The 16,668-nt window shown below is 40.2% G+C and overlaps 1 protein-coding gene across 7 annotated transcripts in view; it reads right to left on the bottom strand.

The window, feature by feature from the left end:
• The window catches only part of LOC126480890 (cellular tumor antigen p53-like), a 146,300-nt gene that overhangs the window by 45,330 nt on the left and 84,302 nt on the right, over positions 1-16,668 (bottom strand). For all 7 annotated transcript variants that reach the window (XM_050104282.1, XM_050104280.1, XM_050104283.1 and 4 more), the window contains exon 5: positions 15,727-15,913. In XM_050104282.1, the coding sequence (XP_049960239.1) occupies positions 15,727-15,913 (187 nt within the window). The remainder of the gene's footprint in view (positions 1-15,726; positions 15,914-16,668) is intronic.

Raw genomic sequence — 16,668 nt, 5'->3', positions numbered from 1 at the left:
CCTTCGATGTAAGTCAAGAACAGAAGCTTAGGCCATTTTATCTGTTTCTCAGGGACATGGAGGCTTCATGAAAGGCAGCCTACAAGCTGTAGTGGAGAAGCAAAGACGATGACATGATCTACAGTGAATCATCCGCTTTCCTTTTTGTAATAAAAAATTATGGGGAAATGACTTCCGACCCCCTACATCTAATGATTTAGTGACAGTGTCGTATGGACGCTCACATTGGTGCCTACTATTGTGATTACATATGTAAGTACTGAAAAGTGAAAAATTTTGTGCATTTCTCTTTCGGGTAAAGACTGAAAAATTTATGTAAAAAAAGCAATTTTGTTAATTATCGAAAAATTTATTTCATGTTTCTACGTAATTTATGTACACGATTTGTAAAATTCCATAATATCATATTATCTATGTATATATGTACGGTTATTTTTTAAGTGCAGTGTTAAGGATTTTAGCTAAAAATCAATTTCATTTAGAAGAGGCTAGCTATAACAACATCCCTTGTCTCTAATATTAAATTTTGTTCAAAAATATTTTTTTTCACAAAAATAAATAGGGGGTGAAGTGGCGAATCAAGTGCTGTATCATTTGAGAGACACAGGGCGAGCCAGTGTGCTGGAACTTAGCCCAGTTCCCTGCTAATAGCGCCACGTCACCACAATGCATCTGTGTGTAGCACACAAGTATTGCACCATAATGTAAGAATGAAATTAAAAGTTAAAGTTACTTTTCCAAACTTTGACAGCATGTGCTTTAGTATATTAATGTTTAAACTGTCAAATCTCTTTCCCTAAATACATGGTTTTAAGAAAAAAATAATGTTAGGAAGCCAAAAATTGGTCATAATGTGCAGATGTATGTCAGAATTAGTTGGTACAAGTCTCAACATGATTAAAGCAATATTTTGGTCAGAATCCACATTTTTAAGAAAAATTGAAGGCACTAAATATTAGACATAGAATTATTAAAATTTGTATGAAGATTCCGTTTAATATAAAAATAGTAACTACGTAACCCCACCGAGCTACCTCTAATAGTTTTCGAATAATTTAGTGAAAACTAAATTTGAAACAAAAATGTCCTTATTTGTAGTAGATTAAGTATCTGTAGTAGATTAAGCATCTGTAGTAGATTAAGTATCTGTTTTATTAATGCTAGAAAGTTCTGATTACAGCATGAGATGAAACCAAATAAATAATACAGCTATAACAAGTTTCAAGGCCTGGATGTAAATAATAACAAATAAAAGGTCTCTTAAAGTTGCAGTTCAGAGGTCATGTTCTATTGTAAGTTCTGTTCTAAAAATTCTGGACGGCAAAGTTTAAATGCAGGCGGGCTAAAAAATTTTCTGGTATTTTAACCAAATTAACTACATTCATACAAAAATTATGAAGATTCTAATTTGATTCATGACATTGTTATAAAATATTGTGTGTCTGAGAAAGTGGCCGTTTAGAGGCTACTACCGTGGGCACAGAGTGGATAACAGCAGATATTCCCTTGGGCGTTTGCTTTACCCCCTTATATAAATTTGTCCTGAAAGGCAAGACTTGACTTGACTCGACTTTGCACCCAGCTACCATACGGTCTGCAACAGACATATGCTGGACTATGCGCTGCCCCGGATAATGTCACAGCCAGACTGCATTAAACTCGTGAAAATAGGAAGTGAAATTGCAAGTACTGTACACCGTCCTGGAGTGCTTAGATTTCGAGGAAGTGACTGTTAGTGTGCCACCTGTAATATTAACAAATCCGTGTGGCAAATGGCGACAGTTATTTTCCACTTTTGTGATGAGCAATTATTCTGATTATCAGAAGTCAGGCCATGAAAGACCATTTAATGGGAACTTACCGTAGAGGTCACCTCTGAACTGTTCATAGTGCTGTTTAGGATAGAGAGATTTATTATTAGTCTTATCATCAGGAATATTACTATGTTGTGTGTGTGAAAGTTCATCAAATATGTCTATAAATTAGAACTCCAAATCTTCATTTATAATCATAGTTTCTGACCCCGCTAGGGAAATAGAGAATAGAAACATTTCTTTCATTGGGCTGGACAAGGCTCACCACAAAAATAGTTTCCAGGCTCTCATAAAAGACGGGGAACAATATTCTAATATTTCCTATTACTTACAATATATTATTATTATTATATTATTATTATTATTATTGTTACTATTATTATTATTAATGTGCTGCCGCACACATTGATAAATACTATATCAATAATGGCCCAAAACTTCTGCACCACCATTTTAGTGACTTACGATCAACACTATACAATGACATGAGTTGATACGCCTAATCTATTCCTTGCATTTGTTTGTTGTTATCTATAATGTGGGACAAAGAATATTTTCCCTTGTACCGCCATTTCGCTTTCAACTCACAGTGGTTATTTAATTTTCCTGGTAACTGGAGGCAAGTGTCACAATTCTACTGCCCTTCTACTTGAACACAAACGTACCAAAATTAGAGCTCCTATGGTCAAAGCCATCTCTTTTTAATTGTGTCATCCGTCATTTGAGACATACCCTCTCTTTTTCTCCTAAATGTCTCAACAATCAAGTATGTTGTATGTTTTCAGAACCTTAAGTAAATGAAGGGACATAAAGTAATTTTCAAAATATACAACTGAATTTTTGTTCCTCAAATGTTTTGTCAGCATTGTAACTTCTGTTTCTACTCCCATTCATAATTCTGAGGGGGAAAAGCCACATGGTCATGAGAAATGAATATGTTAATTTAACGTAACTGATAAATAAGCAGAAAAGAAAAGGAAAGAAAAATAAATAAATAAAGCCATGTACATTGAAAATTGCATGTGCACAAAAGCAACATTGTGGTCTAATGGGACTAGGACATCTCATATCAATTTTACTACGTTACTTAAAATCAAATAACATAGTAAATCTGTTTACATTACCTAAAACAATACAAAACCAGATTAAAAACCTCAAAATACACACAGGAAGTCCTTTCAGGGCCCATAAACTCTTAAAGATGAAATGAACAACACAAAAGTACAACTGTATGTCGTTTACTATCCTCTGTGGGCAGTGATATTAGACTATCACAGACAAAGTGTTTCCTGCACTACAATGAAGATACGCAAATACCATGACAGGGGCACAAGTGCATTAATAGAACTCTATTCTGTTTTATGGCTCTAGAAAGTGGATGGGACTTTTAAGTCCTGTTGGGCACGAAAGGATCTAACCCAACCACCTGCAATTACACTCATGTTCAGAAAAAACAAAGCACCTTGTACAACTAGAGATAGGATGTTCATATTCACAGGACATGAACATTAGAATGTTCTGCAGAAATGATTAGCATTTCAGTCACCTCAGTTCAGCATGTGTCCTGTTGCCTAGTAGGCACAGGGTCTGCCATGGGCCCTGATAATTTGTCCTTGCATGATGGCACTGCATCCATAAGGCGTGAATGGCATCCTGTGGTATAGCCAGCCGTGCTGCATTCACCTGGTTATAAAGTTCATCTGTGGTGGTCGGCATTGGGTCGCAGTGCTGTACCCGCTGTTCCATCATGTCCCACACATTTTTGATTGACAAAAAGTGAGGTGATCTGGTGGGCCAGGACAAAAGGCTGATATCCTGCGATACCAAGAAGGCAAACTTTTATGGAGCTACATGTGGTTGGGTATTGTCTTGCTGAAAATGGCATCTGGTGTGTTGTGCAGAAAGGGTGTGGCTACAGGTCGCAGGATGTCATTCACATAGGTCACAATAGTTACAGTGCCTTGGACTTGCACCAACTGTGATTTATGGTTGTACCTAACAGAACCCCACACCATAAGGCAAAGAGCCGTGCTGTATGTCTTGTGCGCATACAGTCAGTGTGATGCTGCTCCCATGGTCTGCAGTGAACCAAAGAGTGGCCATCATTGTCAAACAAACAGAAACTGGATTAATCCGAAAACACTATATGATGCCGTTCCTGTCCCCAGAGATATCGTTACATACACCACTGCCATCTAGCATTTTTATGCACATTCGTCAAAGTACTTGGAGAAGTGGACAATGTGCACATAACCCATGCTGTAATAAATGGCAATAGACTGTCAGCCCTGATAGTGTATAATGTGATACGCTGTTCCACTGTTTTGCCAGAACTGAGGAGGATGCAGATCTGTCCTACAATGTTATTGGGATGAGGTGTCAATCTTCTTGGGGCTTGGTCTGGGTGGTGCAACCTGACCCAGCTCGCCATGTCTATGGCCTTCCGTGAACCATTCTGCACATATCTGTTGCACTGCCAAAACACTTTGTCCACGTGAGCAGCATTTTCCCAGATGGATGTATCACTTTCTCACATGCCAATAATGCACCCTCTTTTGCACTCACAGATTTGACGGTACATTTTGTGCAAATGTCTGCGTGGCATTCAGCACATCTGCTAAAGTCACACTGATCTGTTACTTTCAGTTTATACTGACAAGAGCCGCAGGCACATTTTACCGGTAGGTGGTGTTGCGCTGCGATATTTAGGTTGACCTTAAACCCGCAGGTTGACATGGTTCAAATGCATCCTATCTCTAGTTGTTAAAATTGTTCCATTTTTCTGAACATGAGTATTTTCATCATCATTTTTCACTTGTTCTCAAAATTTCTTACATTTGTATATTCTAGAATATTTTAAGTTTGTATAAATAACAGCACTCTCCACCCAGGAGTTCAGTTATGTTCTGACTGAACATTAGTGTCAGTAATAAACATCGTTCAAGTGATATGTGTTTTTCTTCACTGACAGACCTGCTTTTGGATTTGGTCTTTTATTGTTGTTATGATGTGACATTGTTTGGTGGAGATGCTAGGTACTTCAAAACATGTACTTCACCATGGCTCCAATTAGGCAATGTACAAGCCATCACCTCCACTGACAGGAACCAGAATACAAGCATCGTTCATTCAGCCTGTATATTTGCAAAACCATTGGAATCCGGAGCAACTGTAAGTCAGTCGCATGTCAGGCATCCATCAGTGGTTTCTGGAGACACTTGTCAATACCCAACAACATAGCTGAAGGGATTCAACCAAGTCAACAAATACAACAGATGGGATGACACAATGTGTTCAGCAAATCTGTACTTTGACTTGGAAGGCACAATACACCAGTGATTCAAGAACAATGAAGAGAAGCTCAATAGCTGAGATAAATTCCAGGCTGAACTGAAGAAAAAATCTGTGTGATAATCAGCTGCAAGTGCACTTAGTGGAAGAATGACTGAAGAACACTACCAAATGTCTACAGGTAATGACACAGTCTCACACACAGAATGTTTTGGACATAAGCCACAATGTGAATCCTAATACAACAGAATCTGACAAAATCTCACACTTGGTTAAAGGAATCACAGAAGACATGTACAAGCTCTTCTGATAAACCATGCACCAACAAAATAGGGGTTCATCAAATAGTGCCAGCACATTGAGGAAACACAACAGAAAAGAGTCGGACAAAGAGGCATGACTGACTGCTCAATGTGCTCCCAATGGCCGTAGTGGAAGACCACCATGACCTCATCTCTTCGTACACCACATTGCAAAAGAAGACATATACAACACTATGTGGCAACCAAAAATGTCATATCAAGTAACCAAGAGATTAGCAGCAACAAACTTTGATCACATACCTCCAAAGGTAATAGAGAATGTTTAAAAAAAGCTGTCAGTCTTTAGCACCAGTCTCTAACCTCATATCAGAAATAATGGACTCTGAGCACTCGGACTTATTCTGCAGCCATCAAACGACAACCCGGCACTTGCCAGTGCAGGAACAACCAACTCCTCTGTGAAGTATAATGCCCCACAGAAGAAAAAGCATTTGGGGGACAGTGGACAACAAGTTGATGTGTTTCATCTGTGGACGCCCTGGAAACATATGTTACTGCAGAAAAAGGAGAGCTTGTGATGACTATTACACCATCAGATGTCACAACAATTCTATTCATGCTAGTCAAGTGCAGAAAACTGTAGTCCACCTGTTGGACAAAGCTGATTGCCATACACTGGATGGGGTTGCTCCCCAACACACCGTAGCCATTCCCTGTCACTGTATAGCAGTGTCAGTCACTCGCCTAGCCACTAAATTCCAAATAACTAAGCAAGGTAACCATCTTTGGAGATGAGGCCACCACAAATGAAAATCCTCCGTAGACAACAGCCACAACGATGTTAGGAAATCTCACTGAAGTCGTCATCAAGTGCCAACCTATCCAAATGCTAATGTACTCAGGCGGCTTCCTTTTCTGTAATGTCGAATGCTTATCATCATCAGCTAACGAAGACTACATTCCATTATATGAAAGCGATTGTGCTGAAAGCTGAAAATGGGAAATCCATCCAGCTGACAGGAATACATATTGTAAGAATAACAACTGATGACATAATCAAATCTGTCATTTTAGCAGACTGTAATTATAGCATTAGTCTCAGATGGGACTTCCTGTAGCCTTCACAAGCAGTCATAGGATGTGGAAGACCAGAGCTCTGGATTAGTGAAGCTATTACAACAAGCACACACAAAAGAGATTGTTCAGGGCAGTTGTTAATTGTTTACCACTGAAGATGCTGTTTTTTTTTGTCAACGAGACGAGTTCCAGTCATCAATCGAGATGCTCAGATGAACTGTGAAGCTTGTTTTGTTGATTGCAAAAAGCTACTGAGACTCACAAAACGGAGCTACATGGCAGCAACAATCATAAGCACTTTAGATGGTCTAGGAGAACTTTGCATCACAAACTGTCATGGGCAGCTGTGACTCATCCCTAAAGGTACATGTAATAAAGATAGCAGAACCAGTCCAGGAAGCGCAGCTTACTGTCATTCATGAAGAATCATTTTTCACTATGGCTGCAGACAATGCAGAGGAAGAAGCTACTCTCAAACTGTGATTAGGATCTGGCCTGACAAAGGACCAGTGTCATTGATTGTTGGCTATTCTGTATCAATTTCTGGATGCTTTCAAATCCAGAGCAAAAAAAAGACAAACTAAGTAGTCAGTTGTAAAACACTTTATCGACACTGTGGATGGACAACCTACTTCAGCACCTTATATGGACAATGTGTCTTTGCTATCTGGCAACATCTCTGATTTTTCAGACACATCTGAAGAACATGTAAACTAACAACCATGCTGAAGCGTAGTCATACAATGTAGGCTTTCACGGCCGGTGTTGTCTTCAGTTGAAACTTCCGGGCTGAGAGACCGTGGTCGATGTATAAAATTTCCACCTAGCATTTTGTCTCCATCTGCGAGAGACATCTTCTGAGGTCGTCCAGCTACAGCAACTGGATGACCCCAGGAGATGTCTCCTGCAGATGGAGACGAAACGTTGGGTGAAAATTTTATACATTGACCACGGCCTCTCAGCCCGGAAGTTTCAACTGAAGACATGCTGAAGTGTGTTTGGACTGCAGGCCTTTGCCTAAACCTGAAAAAGTGCCTCTTTGTCATGCAAGAAATTAATATCTTGGGGCACCTAGTTAATGGAGTCCACACCAGTCCAATGAAGATTAGAGAAGTTACAGATCTTTCTGATTTCTCGGCACATTCGTGATTTAAGCTTCCCTGGAATATGCTTGTACTACCAGCAATACTTGCCACATCACTTGCAAGACCTACTGCAGGCAGACATAAAATTTGCCTGGAACAAGGTGCAGGAAATATCTTTTCTTGTCCTTAAGGAGATGGTAAGATTTTCTACAGTTCTAGTACTAGGACTATATGGCAAGAACACAGAGACAGAAGTTCACACTGAGGCTGGCAGTGGTATTGATGCTGTTCTAGTGTAAATTCAGGAAGATGCTGAATAGTTAACACACACTTCCAGAATACCATCCGAGTCTGAGATGAACTTCTCTACAACCGAGAAAGAGTGCCTTGCAGCTGTTTGGCCCATCAAAAAGTTCTGGCCACATTAACTGATTGATTGATTAACTGAAGGGTGTTATGGGACCAAATAGCGAGGTCATCGGTCCTGCGATTCCAAAGTTACTCACAGAAGAGAGAAGGTCCGCTACAAGTGGACGGATCCAGGCCAGGGCCAGCAATGCTATCTCTGGGCTGGCACGGTTCTGACAGAATGCTCGATAACCACAAAAATATGGAGAGTGGATGCAAGTATGTTTCCTGAAGAGCAAGACAGAATGCAGAATAAGAGGAAACGAGTTGTTGAATTTCTGGTAGGTGATGGTAATATCTGTTGCAGTTCCACTGGATTATCATGTGGCTAGAGTCCAGGATAGACATATAGAAGCTGATGGGAGGTCATGTCACCAGGTCAGTGGTTGTCACTGACGAGGATGAGGTGACATCCATAAAAACTGGGTCTGGTTTGGGATGAGGAGGAGGGGGCGAAGCCCGCCCGCCCCCCGGGACCTTTGCCTTTCGGGGCAAGTGCTCTACCATCTGAGCTACTGAAGCACGACTCACGCCCGGTACTCACAGCTTTACTTCTGCCAGTATCTCGTCTCCTACCTTCCAAACTTTACAGAAGCTCTTCTGCGAACCTTGCAGAACTAGCACTCCTGAAAGAAAGGATACAGCGGAGTATTTATCACTTCTGGAAGGTTCTCAAAATTTCTTATGTCTGTATATTCAGGAATATTCTGTTTGTATAAATAATAGCACTTCCCACAAGGAGTTCAGTTCTGCAAAGGAGTTCAGTTCTGTTCTGTCTGTACACAGGTGTCAGTAATAAACTGAGTGTTGTATTTCATAGATGACCCTGCTTTTGGACTTGACTGTGTTTATGACTTGCCAATATTCTAATGCCCTTAGTTATCCAAATCAGTTGCTCATTAGTAGTACATAAGTGCCTGCATTTTTAATTGGAAGAACCTTTTAAAGAAAATGATAAAGGTTTGAAATGTATTATATTTTTTGTTCAGGTCTTCCACATGTAGACATCTTGCCAAGTTAGAGCTTCAAGATTGACATATTTGCATTGCAAAGAGATTTGCCTCTAAATCTTTTGTTTACTACACCTTGACTGTCTGTTCATCATGTTCTGAAAGAGCCTTTTCACCTGAGAACAATCTACGAAGATCTAATACTGTCCCTGTGATTCTCTGAACTCTCGTTGTAAAGTAATGAGCATCCATCTGTCTGGAACAACCTACCAGCCGTGAGGTATAGATGCCACTTCCCCAAAAAACTTGCTCAAGTTAAAGGAAGAGGCTGCCAGGAGTGATAAATTTTAGTGAAGGCTAAGGACAGGGTACTAGTATGTCAAAAATCATGTAAAGCAATGCATCTTGCATGCCAACATTGCATCGTTCAGATTGAAGGCAAGGTAAAGCTGTTTTCAATCCAAAGGTTGGTTTAAGCACCACTGTGTTTTACTAGGCATGATTCTGATGGAGGTGGTATGCACGGCCTTTGAACTGGTTAACAACTCAGATATAAGGAAACCTAAAGTTTAGCATGGGCTCCACACCATGGTGCAACTTGGCATTTTAACTAGTCAAATCACTGTCAGATGTGAAAGTACTGACAAGTGACAGACTGGAGTGACTGAGAACTGAACCTAGTTTTATAGTGTGACACTAGTTACACACTGAACTACACGCGGGTGGAGACATACTTTCATGTAGGGGATATTTACATGGGATGACATGGGGCACCTAATGTGTTTGACACCGTCCTAAATAGTGAATTATACGGGAACTTCCTACGTATCTGTTCATTCGCAAACAGCACTCCACCTTTTGGCGAGACAATGTGCCACTTCATTGCTTCCAAATTCTGTGAGAATTATCTGAGGTCATCTGACCTCAGTCCTACCAAGCACATTTGGGATACCACTGAGCAAGACAATCACTTCTTGGACACTAATCCAACTGACCTTTGCTAGGTGTCAGTGGTAGTCACATGGTCACAGATCAGATGACACTCCAACATGTTTGGTTTCTCATAGGGTCCATTCCACAGTACATCAATACCGTTATCAGGACAAAAGGGAAGGCTACATATTATTAAGTAGATGTTTAATTAGGAACAGCTCACAACTTGTAGTAGTAATCAACACAAGATGCACCGTTTTATCAGATTTTTGTCAAGGGCTCTCTGTAACTTTAGTTTCTAGATTAGGAATATGTTTGTCAACAATACACAGTCTTCAGTTACTTTTTTTTATTTTCGTGTTTTAGTCTAATGTATTTTTGGAACTACAACTCCAATTTCAAGAATTATACTGATGTTATTTTCTTTTCTTTTTCTGTGGGGTAGAGGGGGGGGGGGGCACTATATCTGTTTCTGTTTATCATATAGCAATAAATGAATGACATAGCATTAGCTTTTTATGAAAAATGTCCTAGACTAGATAACAAAATAAAGTATTTTTAATAGCTACCTTCATTTGGTCACGAAATGTTAATATTCTGCATTGGCAAGAAACTTCCACATTTGCACTTTCATTCCCACAATATAACATGTTTATGACTGTTCTCCATTATTCAAAAACACATATTAATTTGAGGTGTATACAGGGCTGCCCCCCACATTTATGTGTATGTTTGGCAGGGCAGGTACGCCCCCTGCCTCACCCAGGAGGTTGTTTGTAAGCAGGAGAGGCAAGGTACTGTGTATAGTCAAGACAGCAGCAGCTGCCACAATGTTCAGGAGTACCAAGCTCGCTACTAAGTGGCACGAAAGTGACAGCACACAATGCTGCAGTCGCAGGCAGTAATTTACGTTCACTTGATCATGTGATACTGCACATGTATCCTCCCACAGGCACGTACTTAGGTCGACACTCTGCCCCTTGAGGATGAATTATATCCTGAGCTCTGAGCGATCAACAAACAGCTGCCTCAAGTCTCCGCTACGGACCCCATCTACTGCTGCCACTCCTGCTCCCTGCCAAGGTGCCGCCCTCGCCATGAGCCACGGCCACCACTGTGTTTCCACCAGCTGCTCTGAGGACACTACTTTACAGTATTTGTTGTGACTGCCCAGAAGATCATCGTCTCATGGGACCCTGCCAGTACAGCATCATCTTTTTCACCAGTTGACTGTCTACTTGGTCCCAGCCTCGTAGGACGGTGTCGTCACAGCAACTGCTGCCTATGAGTTCCCAGCCTCGTGGGCCTGTGTCATCATTAATCTTCCCTGGTCCTCACGAAATTGCTGTTCTCAAGTTCTGTAGACATTATTCTCAGAAGTTCGGTCCTCGTAATAAACAGTTGTTATTTCGAAGAGTGCATTTCACTACATTCAGCCACACCATTCAGCAAAGGAGATTACATTATTGTTTACATAAACAGATGAATAATTCAAAGCAGTCGTAATTAAACATTTTTAGAAATTAATTTTCCAATGTTGCATATACTGCACGGTTTGGCACGCTTATTAGCATTATTGATCACAATTTTCTACTTTTATTGATAAGTGTACAATTTATACATTGGAGTAATTTAGGAAGCAATATTATAAGATTGATATTCGTTTGTGAAAACGAATGAAATGAAATAGCCTACTGTGTAGAAATGACTGCAACTGTTGTACGAGGTGAGGAAATGGTGGACTGGAGATCTAGCTTTAAACTCATTGGAAGAAAGAGAAAGAGAAAGAGAGAGAGAGAGAGAGAGAGAGAGAGAGAGAGAGAGAGAGAGAGAGAGAGAATATTGTGACTGAAGATGGTATGAAACTAAAAAATTCCTGGCCTATTAGGAGCTCAAACAAAATCGGCTCTCTTGCAATGTGTACCGCAAAATTGGAAGCATATTAGTTTTTGATGCAATTTAGTAAAGAAGAAATAATCAGGTATAAGAAACTTACACATTAACACTGTCACTGAAACACAGACATTTCTACATAAAGGGGAGGAAATAACATTTTCAACTACTGAAAGTAGAAAATGTGACTACTATGGAACTGACAGGCACATGTATTTACATTGTGACTGATTGCCCATCCTTATGGAAGAACAAGCTACCATGCAAATAGTTTTTCCGATGGAAAACAGATATCGCAGGCAATGCTCGATGCTGGTTGACCTGTCTGTGCCACAGAATTGGTGACAATGTTGTTTTCTTCAGTAAAGTGTTGTGAGCTTTGTTGTCTATTAGCAGAAGTTCACCCTTTGCCAAATGTGTTCGTCCCATTGCTAGCTGTAGCTGAAGCTCAGCCTTAGTTTCTCGAGAGGAATTCTTCCCAAGTTTTCAATTGCTGAACTCCGATTGGCTCCCGTAATTCTACAAAGTTTATTTCTACTGTAGGGACAATTCTGACAATTATATGCAGAATAAATAAATGAAATTGATGGAAAGTGATACTTATAAATGTTTCTTGTGAATATTTGTTTGAAAGCAGACTGTATTGCAGTAACACCTTTCTGATAAACTGTTGGATTTGTGTGTCACAAAGTTTACACAATCATCGTCCTCCATGCTGTGAGATCTGATAATGCATGCCTATATGGATTGGAGGAAAAGGCTGCTATTCAAAACATATAACAAATTGTTCTTAAGCTTTATAAAAGTAGCTGTGTTCTCTGCTGTATAACTCTGCAATTCAAATGGCTCTCAGCACTATGGGACTTAACATCTGAGGTCCCCTAGGACTTAGAACTACTTAAACCTAACTAACGTAAGGACATCACACACATCCATGCCCGAGGCAGGATTCGAACCTGTGACCATAGCAGTCGCACGGTTCCAGACTGAAGCGCCTAGAACAGCTCGACCACCGCGGCCGGCTACCTCTGCAATTGTTCAGTTTCTATAAAAGTTCTGACAGCTGGATCAACAGTGTGGCTGAGGAACTGAAATGCCATTTTCACATTCATTTTCTGGTATGAATCTGGTTACATGCGAGTATCAGTGATTTTTAACAACATTCTGCATTTTATGTTCTTTTTATCAATGCTGTACGTTTTTCTGAGATCTCCATGTGAAACAACAGCATTGTTGAAAGCGGAGTTGCCATAAGTAGATTGTTCCAACTTCTTTTCAATAAACATGGGGCATCATAAACAGCGTGCATTCTTCAACCATTTACAGCAGAATAAGATCTTTTAGGAGTAACCTGAAAATGTTTGAGCACACTTTGATCAGCAGTTCCCTGATCACATTCAAAAGACCATTCTGCATTACATTTCAGTCTTTAAATCCTGGGAATGTGTCCTCTACTGCAAGGATATTTTAAGCCAGATTAACACTGAGCAAACAAAAATCAGCACAAGTTGCATACCATCATGTGTAAATGGTAGCTGGGTAGTGTGTCTAATGTTTTCCATTTAGTGCTTAGCCATTTCACAGCACGAAACACTTTAATAGTGAACACGTAATACCAATATTTGCAAGTTTGCAGAATGCAATGCTTGTTCTGGCATGTTCTCTTCCATTCACTGCCATGTAGATGCTTGTGGAACAGGTACCAAGTAATAGAAAAGAATGTCACAGAGCACTAACAAATTGCTCACTGAAGCCAGTTTTACATTGAAAATGTTTTACATTGAACACCAGGAAATGAGAATTGTGTCTGGTGTAAACAGTGGGTGAGAGCGAGCAAACAACATTCAGTCATTTTCGGTATGCATTTGCTGGTGTTCAGCTGTTTGTTAGACTTATAGCAAAGCATCCAGGGAAACTCACTTCTTTTCTGCTTCAACACAGAGTATTCATCTGCTATTTTCCATCCAAACTGCTTATGCTGATCACTGGTAATTAATGTTTTGCTTTTGTTTTTCCTCTCAAGGAGCCACCAAAAAGGAGCCATCAACTGACATTTGTGCAAAGTTTTGAAATAATGCTAAAGAAAGCTGGAGTTGCAATTCAGTGTTAAGTGCAATACCTCCACGCATTTCGTGCATAAGTACAAACTGAAATACTGCTTACTCATCAACCTGCTACCTATTGCTTGCTTTGTCAAAAATAGTACACAAAATAATTCTATCTCAATAGCAAATATTTATGTTTTAACTATAACTAGTGTCGTTATCAAGTGAAATCTATGTGGGGATGATTAATGCAAGAAACAATCAAAAACAAATAAACAGTGTTCGTAGAGTAGGCAAGTTATGCTCCTCCTTTCCTGTTCTGCTCCCTTGCATCCAGTGTGAATGCTTGTTCACAGGTACCAATGAATGGTAGTGAACACAGGTGAACTGTCCGTGAATGTCGTTTGCATTTTCTTCCATTCGTTGTGACGTAAACAATGCTTTACATTCATTCACTCGTTTTTGCTTCTGTTTTAGTATACAGCAGGCTATACAATGACAAAATGTTATCATATGATGATCAGTGTTATGGAAAAGTCAGACTGCTACTCACAGCAAAGATGACACACTGAGTTGCAGACAGGCACAAAGGAAAGACTTTACACACTGTGCTTTTGGCCGAAGTCTTCTTCAGAAAAGAAAGGAAAACACACACACACACACACACACACACACACACACACACACACACACACACACAAGAAGGCACACCTCTCACACACATGACCACTATTGCTGACCACTCTGTCCAGACTACTATCATCCGATTATTTTTTCATGGTTGGAGACCTCAGTCATTATGTACTTTTTAAATTATATCATTGCTGCCAAGTCACTCTATAAGTTTTTGTTATTTCTTTATTTCACTTTCACAGTTTTAGATGTAGAGCCATTTTCAACTGGACTGATAGAAATAAAGTAATGTTCCTTACATTTCTCTTTGTACTCCATACAATTTATTGGTTTCAGTTTTTCTATTGTACTTGAAAATTGCTTTAAAGCCAAAATGTACTAACAGTCAAATGTCAGCAATGATTTCATTTAACAATGAGAACATATCGTTCCTGTGCAAGAAGCGTGGATGCCACATTATATCAACATCTAAGACTGATAAAATTTAGACAGGATCCAGTGCTTAGGGTTCATTACTAGTTTTTAAACATAACTAATACATTCAATCACTTGAATTCAAATTCCATTTCCATAACCTTTCTTCATCTTTGCAGGAAATCTGAAAATATTTAGTTCAAGATTTGTTGTTCTGCTCTTTCCACAAATGCTTTACTCACAGATATGATGACTCTATTCACTAGTGATGCTACCTCAGAAACAGCTGTCACAGATGCCAGACAATGGAAGGCGGCTGGGGGCTGCTTGTACTCTGCCAAGGTTGCCCATATTTCAGCGAATAATGTGCCATCTAGTCATCGGTGTACAGGTGAGGGTGTGATGCTATCGCCGCCTGGTGGCCGTTCCCTAACGAGTGTTGCCTGTCAGAGCAACTGGTCAGTTAATCCATTTTTTAAGTGGTTTGGGTCGACAGACTAATTAAAATTACTTGGATGCTGTATTCTATTACACGCTGCTCCCATGTTAGCACAACAGCATTCAGCTGCCCATCGATTAAGGCTCAGTCAAACTGTGAGCATGCTATCTGCGAGATAAGCACCCAACATTTCTGCTGTAAAAGAATGTTCATTTTCAGTGTGCCAAACGGCATACTGGCATACTGCCAGGCAGCTCGCACATAGTGCTGCAAGCTCCGACTACAGAGACGCATTTCCAAGATGTGATATGTCCACTAACAAATAATTTCAACCATACTGTACAGAAGTAAAGCCTAATTGGACTGTGTAAAACTGTGCACAAATCACCAACACTAAAACGCGAACCTCACTCGTGAAAAAGGGTTATAAATAGCTTACTAGTTACACTAGTATTAAGAAGCTGCTTGTAATATTTGTTACCTTTTCCATCCTTTTCATCTTCTGCTACGTGAGTTATGCATCTTATCACTGGCTCCTGCTGATCACTGGAGCTTACATACACTGCGAGAGCACGTATGTACAGGCCCGAACTGTAAGGAATCAGTCGAAATTGCACTGGTATGTTTTTGTTGATATTAACAAAAATCTTGTTCAAGTCTGTTGAGAACTGTGAAAAAGTATTAGAGTCTATATTAGAAACATGTGAAAATATGTGTGTCACATAAATTATTTATTTATTTACTGTTCATTTCAAAGGACAACTGTAACATCACAAAATTATATTACATGAAAAGTAAAAAAGTTAAAAGAATAATAAAATACAAGAAGTGAGAATAATACTATACTGCACAGACATGGTGACTCTAATGTAAAAGTATTAACATCATGTGCGTATGCCCCCCCCCCCCACACACACACACACAAAACCACAGAGAGGGAGGGAGGGAGAGAGGGAGGAGGAGGATATTAGTGTTTAACGTCCCGTCGACAACGAGCTCATTAGAGACGGAGCGCAAGCTCGGGTGAGGGAAGGATGGGGAAGGAAATCGGCCGTGCCCTTTCAAAGGAACCATCCCGGCATTTGCCTGAAGCGATTTAGGGAAATCTCGGAAAACCTAAATCAGGATGGCCGGAGACGGGATTGAACCGTCGTCCTCCCGAATGCGAGTCCAGTGTGCTAACCACTGCGCCACCTCGCTCGGTGGAGGGAGAGGGGGGGGAGGGAGGGAGGGAGGGAGGGAGGGAGGGAGGGGGGGAGGGAGGGAGGGGGGGGGAGAGAGAGAGAGAGAGAGAGAGAGAGAGAGAGAGAGAGAGAGAGAGTTATCAACATGTATGTATACATATTCAAACAATGATAATATAGTGCTGCATTGTCATTTACTTAACTTCAACTGCACAGTTTTCCTCAAGCACATTAACAGT

The sequence above is a fragment of the Schistocerca serialis genome, chromosome 5, assembly GCF_023864345.2.
Source record: "Schistocerca serialis cubense isolate TAMUIC-IGC-003099 chromosome 5, iqSchSeri2.2, whole genome shotgun sequence".
Classification (NCBI taxonomy): domain Eukaryota; kingdom Metazoa; phylum Arthropoda; class Insecta; order Orthoptera; family Acrididae; genus Schistocerca; species Schistocerca serialis.
Note: the sequence above shows the minus strand (reverse complement) of the source record. Positions and strands in the feature narration are given on the sequence as shown.